The sequence below is a fragment of the Lampris incognitus genome, chromosome 19 (assembly GCF_029633865.1).
Source record: "Lampris incognitus isolate fLamInc1 chromosome 19, fLamInc1.hap2, whole genome shotgun sequence".
NCBI classification, from domain to species: Eukaryota; Metazoa; Chordata; class Actinopteri; order Lampriformes; family Lampridae; genus Lampris; species Lampris incognitus.
In genome coordinates this window covers 17,920,444-17,938,351 of record NC_079229.1, presented here as the reverse complement: position 1 = coordinate 17,938,351, position 17,908 = coordinate 17,920,444, and the positions used below count along the sequence as shown (strand labels likewise).

At 41.4% G+C, this 17,908-nt stretch overlaps 1 protein-coding gene across 1 annotated transcript in view; it reads left to right on the top strand.

Annotated features, from left to right (window-relative positions):
- bco1 (beta-carotene oxygenase 1) overlaps nucleotides 1-17,172 on the top strand; it is a 29,854-nt gene extending 12,682 nt beyond the window's left edge. Inside the window, exons 6-11 of the mRNA XM_056299530.1 lie at nucleotides 2,051-2,271; nucleotides 2,829-3,086; nucleotides 3,190-3,295; nucleotides 3,400-3,494; nucleotides 12,557-12,668; nucleotides 15,979-17,172. Coding sequence (XP_056155505.1) covers nucleotides 2,051-2,271; nucleotides 2,829-3,086; nucleotides 3,190-3,295; nucleotides 3,400-3,494; nucleotides 12,557-12,668; nucleotides 15,979-16,133 — 947 coding nt within the window. The 3' untranslated portion in view covers nucleotides 16,134-17,172. The remainder of the gene's footprint in view (nucleotides 1-2,050; nucleotides 2,272-2,828; nucleotides 3,087-3,189; nucleotides 3,296-3,399; nucleotides 3,495-12,556; nucleotides 12,669-15,978) is intronic.
- Nucleotides 17,173-17,908: the final 736 nt, after the last annotated feature.

The window sequence follows — 17,908 nt, the reverse complement described above, 5'->3', positions numbered from 1 at the left end:
ATCCATCCATCCATCCATCCATCCATCCATTATCAAAACCACTTATCCTGCTCTCAGGGTTGCGGGGATGCTGGAGCCTATCCCAGCAGTCATTGGGCAGCAGGCGGGGAGACACCCTGGACAGGCCGCCAGGCCATCACAGGGCCTAGGATGGGTTAAATGCAGAGTGTAATTTCCCCATGGAGCTCAAAGTATCTCAAAATCAAAATCAAAAATGTAACTTCATAGTAGGTCAAACCCGAACAAAAACAAGGTGTCTTTTTTTTCGCAATTGTACAGCAACAGGTTTTCTTCAACAAGACACAAATTACCTAGACATACGATTAGAGAGACCTATATGTAACAGAATATCCCATGACTTAATATTTGCCCTGTGATGGACTGGCAGCCTGTCCAGGGTGTCTCCCCGTCTGCCGCCTAATGACTGCTGGGATAGGCTCCAGCGTCCCCGCGACCCTGACAGCAGGATAAGCGGTTTGGATAATGGATGGATGGATACCATAAAAGGCCATGTGAGTCAAACCATAATCAATGTTATGTATCGTTTTCACCAGAGCCACCTGCTACAGCCTCACTCATGACACATCATTCTATAGTGTGTGTAGATAAACACACATGGTCACATATATAACAGGAACATCTCTGAATTATCTTTACCTTGAGAACTGGGCAAAGTCCTGAGGCATAAGCTAACAAATGGTATAATGGGTGCCCTGGGTAGGCTTGAACTGGAGAACCAAGGAGGACGACCTCTCGTCTGCATGCAGCCTTCTATAACATCTTTAAACCTGACAAACAATTGTCCTGTAACTGATGCTGATGCTTTCTCATTGATGGATGCAAACAAAAAGGCCGTTTCTTTTGTGTTATTGTTCCTGTTGTTGTTATTGTTAGGGATGCAACCATCCCAATACTGGTATCAGTAGCAGACTGATACCGGGGTAAGATTCAATATCAGTGTCTGAGATCTTACCAAAGACTAAAATGTGATACAAAAAATCCTCAGTTATAAATAAATGAAAGCATAATGTCTTGATTGACTGTATTTTTGGCACATGGAAGCATGTATTTCTTTAATGGTGGAAAAAAGTTGGCTCTATCTCAATTATTTTACTTATTGAGCCCAAACTGATATGCAATGTGGGCAGGGGGTGGGGTAGCACAGTGGCGCAGTGGTTAGCGCTGTCACCTCACAGCAAAAAGGTCTGGGTTCGAACCCGGGGGTTGTCCAACCTTGGGGGTCATCCCAGGTCATCCTCTGTGTGGAGTTTGCATGTTCTCCCTGTGTCTGCGGTGATTTTTCTCCGGGTGCTCCGATTTTACCCCACCATCAAAAAGACATACATGTTAAAGTTAGTACTCTTGTCTGTGCCCTTGACTGAGGCATGGCAGATGAACTGGAGTTGGTCCCCCAGGTGGTGCACAGCGGCTGCCCACTGCCCCTAGTTACACAGCTAGGATAGGTTAAATGCAGAGAGTGAAGTTCCTTACGGGGATCAATAAAGTATCTCAAAATCAAAAATCAATGTGAAGCATGTTCAGCAAAAGTAATGGATTGGATTTGTACTCTGTATCGACTGAAGATAAGTAGTAGGAATTAGTATCATTATTGAAGAAGCAATGTCATTGCATCTGGAATTATTATTATTGTTATTGCTATTATTATTCCATGCAGAGAGCCTATTCTTCCTTTCTTGCTTGTTGAATGCTACACACAAAACCCCCCACCATTTTTACGCAGCTCTATATGTTTATCATTGTATCATTTGGTACGCTCTGTCATGTCCATCTACCTCAGGCATGTGTGTAAGTAACTGGTTAACTTCTATTTTAGCATCTCCAGTATATTCTCTGCACCATTGCACTTTATCACCTCTTATTTCGCCTGTATGTAGTCAATCCTTGTGTGTATATATCTGAAGATTGTTGTGTTGTAGTGCTGTTATTCTATGTTAAGTACACTGAGAGAGCCACGAAACCGGAGTCACATTCCATGTAGGTGCAAACCTACATGGCCAATAAACATGATCCTGATTCTGATTGTAATTAGGCAAGGCTAAAGGCACCCCTGTGCTGAAGAATACAGAGGTGATCTGCACGGTCCCTTGCCGCTCCCTCCTCAGCCCCAGCTACTACCACAGCTTTGGCATGACAGACAACTATTTCATCTTCATTGAGCAGCCTTTCAAACTGGACATCCTCAAGATGGCCACCGCATACATGAGGGGGGTCAACTGGGCAACTTGTCTGAAGTACTCCGCTGAAGAAAATGTAAGAGGGTTGCTCTGAATCTGACAAAAGCTCTTGTATACTTGCTTTAGTTAATTTCCATCAACAGCACTTTTACATGCTGTTAATTTAATTGTCGGGCTGTTTGTATTACGAACAAAAGCAAAAGAATCAGCAGTAACTGGCGGCATGGTGGCCCAGTGTTTAGCACTTCTGTTGCCTCACAGCAAGAAGGTCCTGGGTTCGAACCCCAGGCTGTCCCAGGTCCTTTCTGTGTGGAGTTTGCATGTTCTCCCCTTGTCTGCGTGTTCTCCCCTTGTCTTTCAAACTTCTTGAACATGAAAGAGGTCAAGGGTAATTTCATGCCCTGCTAGAATTGCTGCAGTCAAAGAAGAGGGTACTGAGTCAAATAGTTTCAAAGAATATAGTTTTGGTTAATATGACATCTACAGTAGTCATGACCTTTGACCTTAAAAGATTTAAACACATTTGGGCCATTTAGAGCATGCTATAGAAAGATTTATACAGTATCATACTGTTACATGTAATACTGTTATAATTCTATGCATTAATACATTGTCTCTCTATTCTTTAAATAGACTCTAATTCACCTGATAGACAGAAAGGCAGGCAAAGAAGTTGGGACCAAATACTACACAGGAGCGATGGTTGTCTACCACCATGTGAATGCTTTCGAGGTTGACGGTCATCTGATCATTGATGTTATTGCCTATGACGATAATGGGCTTTATGAAATGTTGTACCTGAACAAGATGAAGGAAATCGATGAACCCACTGTCACAGACAAGTGTAAACCAACCTACAGGAGATTTGCTCTTCCACTGCACTGTGAAAAGGTCGGTATTTTCAAGATTTATCAATTATACCTATACATACATCATCACATATACCAATATAGAGTGCAGTGCCTCGGATAATCTGACTTTACTCTGTCTGTAGGGGGCTGAAATTGGGAAGAATCTGGTGAAAACTCAGTCCACCACAGCCAGTGCCATGAAGGAAAAGGAAGGCGAGCTCTTCTGCCAGCCAGAGGTGATTTGTGAAGGTAAAACCAAAACAGATCCACTCTTTTGTCAAACAGGCAACTACAGCGACTCAAATTCCCACAGTTAGAGTCACACAATTTGACGAATTTATAATTTTGAACAGGTTTGGATTTACCCAGAATCAACTATGACAGCAATGGCAAGCAGCACCAATATGTCTATGGGAGCTGTGTGGGCAAGACTGCTGTGGCGTCAGAGGTAAAAGCAAAATGATATTTCAAACAGTGTTCCCTTATTGGTGGGAACATCCGTTCATGTTCTTCATTACGGTCCCAAACCTATCATTTTCCAAAGGCGACCTGAGACTTGCTGATTCTTGCAGTATATAGATATTTGAGGCTGGATGGGAAATAGGGAGTTCCTGTTCCTTTATTGTTTTAACACAGTTAGGAAACATTTTGCAGAACTGAGAATTACCAGTTGACGTAACAGGGGGTCGGGGATGGGGGGGGGTAGGAAGCAGTTTGCAGAACTGAGATTCAATTATCAACAATTCCTTCAAAAGAGGCAAAGACCCCACCCCACCAAATCCATTGGGTGCACTTGCACATCAAGCCAGCATACGCAGCGGAAAAGGAGATACATTTAGTAAGGCTTCCAAGGACTGACTTACGTTATTCTTATTGATAATAATTAGACAAAAGGGAAATGGTCTCTCTTGAAACTGTCCTCTATACTTAGACGTTAGGGGGTAAACCTTTGCAGACAAAAAGCTACAAAAAGATGAAACATCTTGGCTTAGATCTGATTATTAAGTTTTTTTAGGCAGATGCTATTAGCACCCTGGTATCCATACCCAATCATGCTATTTGCACCCGGGGTGGAATAGCCAATGTCGATATTTACACCCGGGTTTATATAGCATGGCAGAGACAAGCACCCAAGTGTCCGCAGCAAATAATGCTAGTTGCACTCAGGCACACGTTAGATATTGCAGCTGTGTATGTACTATATGTATATTTTAGAGACAGCATCAAAGTCCTGATCTGCAGCATTGCATAAAGGACAAAGGTGAAGGAGGTGTTTCCATAAGATTGGACCAAGTCTGACAGACTCTGCCACCCAGTACTGGGCATCAGGGACCGCCACATGGACTCAAATTAACTCTGATCCAGAGTCGTAGTGGGCTGTGCTTCAGAAGAGGGACTTACAAAATTGTTAATATAACCTGTACATGGCTAGAGCCATAGCTTGTTGGGCTTATACATACAGTATGTACACACAGACATTGCACATGTATATGTGTGTGTGTGTATGTACATATATATATATATATATATATATATATATATATATATATATATATATACACTACCGTTCAAAAGTTTGGGATCACCCAAACAATTTCGTGTTTTCCATGAAAAGTCACACTTATTCACCACCATATGTTGTGAAATGAATAGAAAATAGAGTCAAGACATTGACAAGGTTAGAAATAATGATTTGTATTTGAAATAAGATTTTTTTTACATCAAACTTTGCTTTCGTCAAAGAATCCTCCATTTGCAGCAATTACAGCATTGCAGACCTTTGGCATTCTAGCTGTTAATTTGTTGAGGTAATCTGGAGAAATTGCACCCCACGCTTCCAGAAGCAGCTCCCACAAGTTGGATTGGTTGGATGGGCACTTCTTTGAGCAGATTGAGTTTCTGGAGCATCACATTTGTGGGGTCAATTAAACGCTCAAAATGGCCAGAAAAAGAGAACTTTCATCTGAAACTCGACAGTCTATTCTTGTTCTTAGAAATGAAGGCTATTCCATGCGAGAAATTGCTAAGAAATTGAAGATTTCCTACACCGGTGTGTACTACTCCCTTCAGAGGACAGCACAAGCAGGCTCTAACAGGTACTATTTAATGAAGATGCCAGTTGGGGACCTGTGAGGCGTCTGTTTCTCAAACTAGAGACTCTAATGTACTTATCTTCTTGCTCAGTTGTGCAACGCGGCCTCCCACTTCTTTTTCTACTCTGGTTAGAGCCTGTTTGTGCTGTCCTCTGAAGGGAGTAGTACACACCGGTGTAGGAAATCTTCAATTTCTTAGCAATTTCTCGCATGGAATAGCCTTCATTTCTAAGAACAAGAATAGACTGTCGAGTTTCAGATGAAAGCTCTCTTTTTCTGGCCATTTTGAGCGTTTAATTGACCCCACAAATGTGATGCTCCAGAAACTCAATCTGCTCAAAGAAGTGCCCATCCAACCAATCCAACTTGTGGGAGCTGCTTCTGGAAGCGTGGGGTGCAATTTCTCCAGATTACCTCAACAAATTAACAGCTAGAATGCCAAAGGTCTGCAATGCTGTAATTGCTGCAAATGGAGGATTCTTTGACGAAAGCAAAGTTTGATGTAAAAAAAATCTTATTTCAAATACAAATCATTATTTCTAACCTTGTCAATGTCTTGACTCTATTTTCTATTCATTTCACAACATATGGTGGTGAATAAGTGTGACTTTTCATGGAAAACACAAAATTGTTTGGGTGATCCCAAACTTTTGAACGGTAGTGTATATATATAATCCAGACAGCTGATGATTGCTTATAGCATGAAAGAGGCTTGTACTGTCTCATAGAAAATTTACTTGGCTAACTGGATTATTTTGCACCTTATTTGTTGTGCACTATCCTTACTGTTGAGTGTTTCTTTTAACAAAGTTATATATATATATATATATATATATATACTTTGTTAAAAGGCCCATTGGTTTTTATAGTTTAAATGTTTCCTCACCTGATTGGTTGCTGTCCAACCGAAATTAGGGGCGTGACACTGGGCAACATAAACTGTATGATTCTTTGTTTAGCCACAATAGCAGCTGATGAGTGCGCGACGCACGAAACAGGCCTGTACTGCAAAGTATTAAAACTTTTTTTCCTGTATCTATGTTGATATATATATATATATATATACACACACACACACACACACACACACACACAATACATTGTATTTGTGGGCGCCTCTCGGACACCTTACAGAACACAGTAAAAAAACAAGCAGCATAAAATCAAAACAAGCAGCATAAAATCAAAACAAAGCAGGGTAGACAATAAAAAGTCAATAAAACAGTTAAGTATAAAATCATCATCTACACAAAACTCAATGAAGTATGCATCAGACTGAATATGCCAGTTTGAAAAGGTACATTTTGAGATTTGAGATGGCATTTGAAGGTTGAAATAGAGTCAGTGTTGTAAATTTGTTGTGGGAGAGAGTTCCATAGGTGGGGGGCAGAATGACTGAAGGCTCTGTTCCCCAAGGTAGTGAAGTGGGCTGATGGTGTAGTGAGTTGGAGAGCAGAACAGGATCTGAGAGTGCGGGAGGGCGTGTGGTTATGAAGGAATTTGGAAAAATATGAAGGAGCTAGGTTATTAAGGGCCTTAAAGGTGAGGAGTAGGATCTTGAAGTCAATATGGTATTTAACAGGGAGCCAATGAAGTTGCTGAAGAACAGGAGTGATATGATCTATGGATGGAGTTCTGGTAATTATATGGGCAGCTGAATTCTGGACCATTTGAAGTTTATGAAGACACTTGATGGGAAGACCAAAGAGGATAGAATTACAGTAGTCAATATGGGATGTAACCAGGGTGTGAGTGAGTATGGCTATGCTTTTAGGTGTAAGTGACGGGTGAAGATGATTAATATTGCATAGGTGGAAGTATGCAGACCCAGTAACTTTGTTGATGTGAGCTTCAAAAGAAAATGTGTTGTCCAGGATGATGCCCAGACTCTTAACCTGAGGCAATGGAGGAACTATAGAATTGTCAGTAGTCAGATAAAAACTATCAGGAGGACCTCAGTTTTATCACTATTAAGTTTGAGGAAGTGGTATGAAAACCAGGATTTAATTTCTAGTAAGCAGTCAGAAAGGGAAGTGGGCGGAAGAGTGGAGGTAGGCTTGGTGGACAGATAAAAGCTGGGTCTCATCCATGTAGCAGTGAAATTGAATGCTATATTTCCTGAAAATGTGGCCAAGAGAGGTAGTAGGTAAATAATAAATAGGAGGGGCCCCAATACAGAGGCCTGGGGAACACCGGTAGTAACAGGAAAGGACTGTGATCTCAAATTTTTAAGTTGGACAAACTGAGTGCGGCCAGAGAGATATGACCTAAACCAATCAAGGGGGGTGCCAGTTATTCCAATGGAAGCTAATCTTTCTAGGAGGATGTTATGTGAGATGGTATCAAAGGCTGCACTCAGATCAAGGAGGACAATTATGGTTAAGAGCCCAGTGTCAGCTGCCATCAACAGATCATTAGTGATTTTCACCAAGGCTGGAATTGTTCAAACAGATTGTTGTATATAATATTTCCCTGTGATGGTCTGGCTCCTGTCCAGGGTGTTTCCCCCACCTGCAGCCCAATGACTGCTGGGATAGGTTTCAGCATCCCTGTGACCCTGAGTAAGGATAAGCGGTTTGGATAATGAATGAATATATATAAACATAGTACAAAAAGTAAGGACATTTGTGTTTGGTAGATTATGTCTTTGTTGTAGCAATGCTTCTTGGCAATAAATCTTATATCAGGCACCTGATTGTCAGCACCTGGGGTAGCAGAAGCTCAAAACAAGAGTCAATAGCAACAGCAAAATAAGCTGTTTGGCATTGGCAGAGAAGATTTGGCAAATTACATACTCAGCTCTGTTGCCTATCCCACAAATGCATGTTCTTCCTTACAAATGTGGCACCATTTAAAATGGAAATAAACAGGCTTTCCAACGGTATAAGATTTATTGCCAAGAAGCATTGTTACAACAAAGAAATAGTCTACTAAACACAAATTTCCTTACTTTCTGTGCTAAGTATATATATTGTAGCAAATTCTGGGGGCTGCCTGGGAACCGTCGCCACAGCCGGGACGCGAACCCCTGTCTTCCACTCCGCAAGCGACAACGTTAACCAGTCAACTAAAGGGTCCAACCCGTTAGCCAAGGGCCAACGTGTCTACTTATCCATGCACTTTACTATATATATATATATATATATATATATATATATATATATATATATATATATAACTTCGTTAAATGAAACACTCAATGGTAGAGAAAGTGCTCAGCGAATAAGGAGCAAAATAATTTTAAAAGGGCCCTCTGTTAATCCCACCTAAGTGTCCACATTGCAGTTGTCTTCTCTTGTCACTGATGCCTGGTAGATGACTCCCTCTGTCTGGCATTTTCCTTCAAGAGGACACGATGCTTTAACATGGCATTTGCAGTTGGAGGTGTTTGGTTGTGGTGAGGGGGTCTGTGCCTTGGCCATGATGCTTGTGTTGTGGGATGAAATAACCTGCTGAACATTTGGCATGCAGCTGTAGCTCATTTTGACAGTGTTTCTGCTGAATATCTTTCTCAATCGACGGTCTGGGGTAAAGGACTCATCCAAAAGCTTGAAAAATTGTTTTCCAATATCAGAGGCCAAGGTGTCGCTGTAGGGAGGATTATACCAGATGAAATTCTGCCTTCTGCTGAGGTTTATTTGTTGCTGGCTGACGCTAATTGGTGGTGGATTGTATTTAAGTCTGAAATTATATCCACATGTTTGTAAGACTTCCTGGTATGGGGGGGTGGCTTCATTAAAGATGGCTTTAAGCGAAGCCATCTGTATCCGCATATATATCACACACACACACACACACACACACACACACACATATATATATATATATATTATTTCATGTCCCACCCTTGTATGGCTTTAACCCACAAACAAACAAACAAACAAACAAACAGACCCTTAATAACAAGGCAATTTTAAAATCTGTTTTTAAAAAGATTACTTTCCATGAGCACAAAAAGGCCGCAGCTTGAGCCATCCTGCTGTTTGGCAACTGGCACTTTCTGTAGGGTTCATCCATCCAGACCCTCCCCTGTTGTTAAAAAGGTTAACATAAGTGAAAAATGTCATTGGCTTTACAGATTTTACACTATCAATAGGAGTAAATATACCTGCAGTGCAAGAAGAACCGTCGCTCTCTTGCAGGACTTGGCAAGGAGTCCATGATTTAGACTTGTCACGATTCCACATTTGCAGCAGCAAGGAACCAGTGTCCATGTCTGCACACTGGCAGGACAACCCAGTGATACTCCTCAAAACGCACCTATTCACTCAAACAACAATTTGTTTTAATAAGAGCACAACAAGAAGAACATTAAGGTCTGCATTGTTGATGACTGTAAAATTATTTCGTTTACCTTTTCGTAAGCCAGGACAGTGTACTTCGACTTGTTTCAAAAATTCACAACGGCACACTGAATAACATACACTTGCTTGGTGGATTCTTGTGCCAGGACTCCAAGATAGGCATGTATTATCTACATGTGATACAAAAAAAGAAAACCCTCATATACAATTTCATCATTATTTAGATGTAGCTAGGCTGTTGCTATCATGCAAAGTACAGCAGATACCAGCAAGCTATATAATCTCCCCCAAGTATTGGGTAAAAAGGTTGAATATTGGACATACGGGTGGCATAGCGGTCTATTCTGTTGCCTGCCAGCAAGGGGATCGCCAGTTCGAATCTCTGTGTTACCTCCGGCTTGGTCAGGCATCCCTACGGACACAATTGCCATTGTCTGCCGGTGGGATGCCGGATATGGGTATGTGTCCTGGTCGCTGCACTAGCGCCTCCTCTGGTTGGGGGACCAGCCCAGCCTGCGAATCTTCACGGTTCAAACTGCCCTCCTTTGTTCATCATGGGGAAATCGATGCATCATACGGCCATGTCCCGGCCGAAAGGCACAGCCCCAAGTCGCACAATACACCATTTCTCCTTCAACTGCTACAAATCGGTGAGAAATGAGCCAAAAACGCAGGAAAAATCATTGAAACGTCATGATGACAGAGCCAGATGTTGGTGCGCCTGTCAAGCACGTGACAGGCTCTCAGCCAATCACAGCGTGTTGCAAAGCTCAAAGGATGGCCAGACTCTCTCTACACACGGCACTGACTGGGACAAATAGCGTGATCCTCCCACATGACATGTCTCCCTGGTGAAACTCCTCACTGTCAGGTGAAAAGAAGCGGCTGGTGATGCCACATGTATCAGAGGAGGCATGTGGTAGTCTGTTGCCCTCCCCGGATCGGCAGAGGGGGTGGAGCAGAGACCGGGACGGCTTGGAAGAGTGGGGTAATTGGCTGGATACAATTGAGGAGGAAAAGGGGTGAAAAAAAATCCAAAACAAACTTTACATGTACATTGTCATTGAGCCATGCTGCTGGCTGGAGGGACTTGAGGTCATCTTTGTGTCAAGTGATTTCTCCAGCACTAAAGCCAGCCCAAGCTGATGGTATCTGTAGATTCAGTGGTCACAAGGAAAGGAAGCAACGTGTCCACCTGGGGGGGGGGGGGTCATCACAACGAGGTCACTTGGCTGGAATAATCAGATTGATAATATCTAATTAAAAAACACCCTTCATGCAGGGGTTTTTTTTTAATACAGGAATGCATGGATAGATACTCAGTTTTCTGGGTCTAAACTATTATTACACAACGGGAAGTAAGTGATATTATGGATTCATAATAGATTATTATCTCTGTTCACTTCTTCTTTTCTTTTAAACGTGGTTTCTCTGTCTCTTCATGTCAAGTCACCTTCATGTCATCAGCATCATTCATTAAAGATTACGTTCTTTTGTGGGGGGCTGGGGCAGGGGAGGGCTCATGTAAATAGCCAAATAGCTGCCAATGTGACTATTCTCACCCGGGTGCAAATAGATGCTCCGGTTTTTTTTTATTTTTTATTTTGTCTATTATTTGACACACAGGATTAATTAAAGTAGTCTATTGTTTCGTTTGAATTAAATGTATTATCAACAGAGAAATATATAGTCAAGAGGAGCGAAGGAAAAAAAATCCATTTCATTCCATCCTCAAAGATTGTTTACTTTCTAGAAATAGCTCCCAATTTGCTTCTTTAAACTGACTCAAAAAATGGATGTTTGTTTAATAGATAGAGATACTGAAATATTAGGCTAAGGTCTTAACTGGTGAACAGTGACGATCCAGTTCAGGGAGCTACCGACAGCTATTGGTAAAAGTTCACTTTTCATTGAATATGAAAATAGTATGATTAATTTTGTAGCTCCAACGCCATTATCACCCTCACAGAGTGTGTTATTCTAACACTTGCTGTGTTACATGATAAACTTGATTTCCCAGGGATAAATAAATTGATCTGCAAAGCCATTACTACTTGACCCTGATGCATATTCAAACCTGACACATAGACGAAAAATGTTTTCTGTGCACACTACTGAAACATTTACCCAACCAGGTATTTTCCTATTGATGACATTTTAAATTTTTTTTTTTTTTTTACGATTTTCAAGATGGATAAACGAAGGTGGAACGTGTTAATGGGTGCCACGGTTATCTTCCATCACATGATCTTTGATACTGTCGTTTGTCACGATGATATGATGGGGCTTACTTCTGTAAGTTAAAAAACACCGATGGATAGAGAAGGGCGGCACAGTGGTTAGCGCGGTCACCTCACAGCAAGAAGGTTCTGGGTTCGAACCCCGCGGTAGTCCAACCTTGGGGGTCATCCCGGGTCATTCTCTGTGGGGAGTTTGCGTGTTCTCTCTGTGTTTGTGTGAGTTTCCTCCATGTGCTCCGGTTTTTCCCACAGTACAAAGACATGTAGATCAGGTGAACCAGCCATACTAAATTGTCCCTAGGTGTGTGTGTGTGTGTGTGTGTGTGTGTGTGTGTGTGTGTGTGTGTGTGTGTGTGTGTGTGTGTGTGTGTGTGTGTCAGCCAGCCCTGTGATGGCCTGGCAGTCTGTCCAGGGTGTCTCCCTGCCTGCCGTCCAATGACTGCTGGGATAGGCTCAAACATCCCCGCAACCTTGAGAGCGGGATAAGCGGTTTGGATAATGAATGAATGATGGATAGAGTTAAAAGTGAAATTACATGGCATGTTTTTCAATATACATATCTCGTACATATCTACCATGTGCCAGGGTGCCAATCTGTATGTGCTGTACTCTCGTGGTGCCCACAAAATCGAGTGTTGTGTGGCAGTCTGAGTTTCCCTCTTATGATTCTAAATATGAAATCATTACCAGTCACAAATCTCCAGGGTGGGATTCATTCCTCCTACACACATCCAACCAGCAGCTACACACTACCAACATTCCTAAACCAGTTTTTGATGTTTGTTTAAATGTTCCTGAAAAGTTGGTGGTTGTTTTTCTCCGGATAATCGAGTAAAAGCGTTTCTCAATCATTTACGTCATCTAATTTTGTAGATTGCAAAGTTGGACACAGAGACCAAGAAGCTTATCAAGTGGGGCGAGAACAACTGTTGGCCATCGGAGCCTGTGTTCATTCCTCGGCCCAATGGAGAGACGGAGGACGATGGTGAGATCGTAGTATAGGAATGAAAGTACATGAAAGCCCTTTGTTAACTATACACTAAGTGTGTACTTTAAAAACAGTATAACAAGGGACACATGCTATTTGAAAGAAGTGAATTAAGGTAATGACATGGTCAATGAGGAAAACCTTGGTAGTAGTCACAAATGTCAGTGATTAAACCCACTTGTGTCTTGTTGGAGTAATACAAATGAAGAGGAGGTGCCAGGTTAAAGAGGATTTTTACACCTGAAATAAATTTGGTACGGACTGCTACAAAGTAGTGGTACCCAGGGGCATACTGGGAAAGAAATTCAGCCCTGGAAATATCCGCTGGGTCCAGCCCGGGGGGGGGGGGCAGATTTAATAAATTACAGGACATAGCCCACTAGATTTAGCCCCCTAGCCCCTTGCTGGTAATGATATATTCTTTTATTGTTGGCAGGTGATTCTGAACGTATTCAAAGGCTTTTACAATGGGAAGTAGCATATGTCTCTTGCAGGGCATATTTCAGTAGGCACAGGCTTATATTGTAACAGACCATCAGCATGACTTAAACAGCAACAAGTTGCCTATCAGTGGGGTCGTTTTGTAACCACAAGTTACAGCAGTTTTAACTGAACATGTAGCCTAGCTTATAATTTAACGTCCATCTTACCACTTCAGTCTGCTGGCCACTTGAGGATGCGGATGCCTAAACATTATGTAGATTTCCCCCCCCCCCACAGGTGGGCGCCGTGGGTCTGGATGGTTTCGTACTTTGTTTACATTTGGAAGCCTGTGGCTCTAATGCTCCCCCTACTTTTTTCTCTATTTTTTTTTCCATTTCCATTTTTACTTTTTCGTTTTACATTACATTTTACTTTTTTTGTATTTTACTTTACATTTTCTTGTTCATGGCTTTCTTTAGCCATGTCACTGCTGCGTGCTATTTTTGCATTAATCTATAATGTTAATGCACATTAACTAACTTGGTTGTGATTGGCTAGTGAGCCCAGTCCCAGAACACGCACACCGCACGCTCTCATGCGCGCCCTGAATGACAGGCACAGAACCTGTGTGGATTTTTTTGACGGTTCCACCGGCCCTCCGATGTGGCGGGCCACCAGAATTTGTCCCAATGTGCCCAATGGCCAGTACACCACTGGAGGTACCTCAGTATAAGGAAAGTGGTCCTAATGTTTTTTTTTTGTTTTTGTTTTTGTTTTTGTTTTATTCTCAGTATAACTCAGGACTCCATATAAGCCCTGAGCTTACTTTTTGGCTCTCACCCTCTCAGGCCTTGTTCAGAATGCCAGCCCAAATCGTTTTTTTTGGCATATCCAGATTAATTTTAGAAAGTCTGGACAGCAAAAACAACACATGAAATCCAGTTTTTGCAAATTGGATCCAAACCAAATTTGGAGGTGGTTTGAAATGCGATTCCAATCAGATTTCGACAGATGCGTCTCAGTCAGGACGCTATGGCCACCCAAACTGGATTTCATCACTCGCAACGAGACACACAATGATGACGTCAAATCCAGAGTGACGGAAGTGGAGCCCAACATGACTGCAGCATGGAACATCCCAATGTCTATACCAGCCTCCTCCGTCGCTGGGTTTGTCTGGTACAATGGAGGAGTTCTGCACCACGACTTGACTGCGCAATTGTTTGGAGGGCGAGCTGATGGGTCTCTATTTTTCATGCTTCAGCGTTGGTAAACCCCATCACCAGCATACGTAGTTACTCATGCTTACGTCATTACCACAGCAACCCATGCAGATAGGTTGATATCTGGACACAAATCTGATCTGATCACTTACAAATGACAGGGCAGACAGTCTGTCTTTAAGATCTGATTTGAGAAACAAAACCGATTTGCCTGCAGACTGAACAAGACTACCAGCCCAAATCTGTTTTTTGGCATATCCAGGTTGTATGCAGATGATTTTAGAAAGTCTGGACAGCAAATAACCACATGAAAAGTGAGTTTTGCAAATCATATCTAAACCACATGGCCTTGTTCAGACTGCAGGCAAATTGGATTTGTTTCTCAAATCAGCTCTCTATGACAGACTGTCCATACTGTTATTTACAAGTGATCAGATCGGATTTGTGTGTCCAGACATCACTCACCTATCTGCATGGGTTGGTGTGGTAATGACATAGGTGTGAGTAACTACGTATGCCTAGTGATGCAGTTTACCAATGCCGAAGCATCAGAAATGGCAACCCATCACCTCACCCTAAAAAAAACAGTCGTGTTGTCAAGTCGCGGTGTAGAACTCCAATGTTGCACCAGACAAACCCAGTGACTGAGGAGGTTGGTATACATTGCAATGTTCCATGCTGCAGTCATATTGGGCTCCACTTCTGTCACTCTGGATTTGACGTCGTCGTTGTGTGTCACAGACTGAGACGCATCTGTAGAAATCCAATTGGAATCGTATTTCAAACCACCTCCGAATTTGGCTTAGATTCGATTTGCAAAAATCACATTTTATGTGTTTTTGTTTTTTTATTTTATTTTATTTTTTGCGATCCAGACATTCTAAAATCAATCTCGATACAATCTGGGTATGCCAAAAACCGGATTTGGGTTGGCAGTCTGAACAAGGCCATATCTGGAGGTGGTTTGAAATGTGATTCCAATCAGATTTCTACAGATGCGTCTCAGTCCGGATGCTCTGGCCACCCAAATCAGATTTCAAACTGTATTTTTCATCACTCACAATGCTACACAGTGAAACCTGCCATGACTGCATTACGGAACATCACAATGTATACCACCCTACTCCGAGTTCTGCACCGTGACTTGACCAAGTTTGTGTCTCTGCAGACCAGAAACTTGGAGAGGGACGGGGTAACTGTCAATCATTTTTTAAAAGTTGGCCAATCAGAGGCTCTGTCAGTCAAAAAGTAATCCAGGGTGGTTAAGGTTAGGGTTAAGGGGTGGGATGGGTGTCAACACACCCTCGTTCTGGCGCCATGTTTGTCTACAGCTACCCATTACTCAAAGTCTCTGGTCTGCAGAGACTTCGTACTCGACTTGGCAGCACGATTGTTTGGAGAACCGGATTGATGGATCTCCAGTTCTCATGCTTCTGTGCTGGTACACTGCGTCACCAGCGTATGTAGTTACTCATGCCTATGTCATTACCATAGCAACCCATACAGATAGGTTGTTGATGTCTGGACACACAAATCTGAAAAAAAAAATTAGATTTGCATGCAGTCTGAACAAAGCTGGGAAAAATAAGTCACATGCCATCAAGTGTTTTCAATTTCTCCTTCACATTCTCCCAGTAACATGCATTTCCTCCCATCTACAGGTGTTGTGTTAACTTCGGTTTTCAACTGTAACCCGGGACAGTCTGGCTTCCTCCTGGTGCTTGATGGGAAAACCTTCAAGGAAATAGCTCGGGCATATGTAGATAATGAGCTCCACCTGGACATGCATGGCCTTTATATTCCACATAGTAACTGAATATATATATAGAGGAACGGGGTTGCTTTTAACATGTAACTTGTAAATGTTGGGCGAAAAACCATTGTATGGCTCAAGTCTTGCTTTAGACATTCTGCATTATGTTTTCTGAAGTCTTTTCTTTCAGGCAAAAATGCGATGGAGATTAAATGTATTTACCAGGAGTTTTTTTGAGTAGTCTTAATGGGACTTCATTGCATATTGAAAATACAACAGTGTTATCGATTCTTTTTTTCTTCTTTTTTTTTGTTGCTTGATGAACAGTGTATGTATTGTTGCATACTACTGTTAACATTGCCAACGTACAACTTAAAAATGAAAGTGTTCATTTCAAAGTAAACAAAAACAAACATCAATCATGCATCATCAAATTGACCACACACAATATTCGATCGACAAATCAACATAAACGTCGTTGATTACACACACACACATGTATTTTTTGTCATTGTCAAAGGTGATGTCTATGTTAAAATGTTAACATCTATTTAGATGCATTTGTGGCACATTCCCTTTTCTTCCTCTAGAAAGCGTTGGGAGTTTTTGATTTAAGATAACATTTTCAAAGTGATTACTTAACTTATAGAATTTGGACAAGTATTAAGGAAACGTTTTTCTTTCTTCATAGTTGGTGTAATGCCAGAAATACTACATCTCTGTCTGCCTCTGCTATCAGGGAGTGTGAATGCTGCCTGACTCCTCTTGGAGGAATGTTCATCTGTGAGGGCCCTCTTCTGTGGCTAGACATTTTTCTTGTTTTTTTTTTTCTGATGTGACGATCAGGTCAACTGCCACCTTGTGCAGCGTATGGCCAAATAAGTTTTCAGTTAATAACATCGTACCTGATTTTATGTCTTATTTCTCTCTCTCTCTCTCTCTTTTTCTTTTATTAATGCCTAGTTAAAACAGTTGTTACTCTTCTTGAAGATTTTAACATCTATATAAGTTGACAAAATAATACTTTGGGTCAAGAATCTTAAGATCTCGTTGACTTTTTTTAAAAATAAATAAATCGTTGTCAGAACAACACATTCACTCATGCACTTTATCTGGTGTTTATTGGATCTTTTCACAGTGTTTAGAGAGCTAAGTGCATTAGCTCTCTAAGAATGAGGGTGATGTAGGATGAACCATATGCATTAGTTTGCTATAGATGGGCTGGAGATGTTGACTGTAATGCAGTTGAGCTTATTCCTTCTTTTCCTCACTGAAAACTGAAAACCTGCTCCAGCAGAAGGACTGAAAACCTACAGCTTTGAAATTCAATATCAGAACTGCAGACAGTTGATTTACCTGCAATCTGTTCTGGGTGACTGCAGCTGGGGTTTATGAGGACAAAATGTCTCATTATCTGTAACAGAGAGCCTGAAAAATAATTAAGTTGGGGGAAGGTTGTTTTTTTTGTTTGTTTTTTTTTCATGTCAACTTTTTTATGCTGAAAAATTACTCCTTCATTAGAAAATTCCCACAACCAGAGCTTGGACTAAGACAAAAAATGGGCTCTGGCATTTTGGTCCAGACCAGCCCATCACAATCGATCACACACCACCCATCTTTGCGCTTCTCTGAATTTGTACAGAGATGGGCAGTATTTCTATTAAATGTATTTAAAATACATATTAAATTACTTTTGAGTATTTTGTAATTTGTATTTTGCTGGACAGAAAAAAACAAGATGTAATTTGTAACAAAATATTTCAAGAGCTTGAATTTGTGTATTTTAATACTTAATAGGCTATAATATACTTAATATAATATAAATACCTGATCAATCA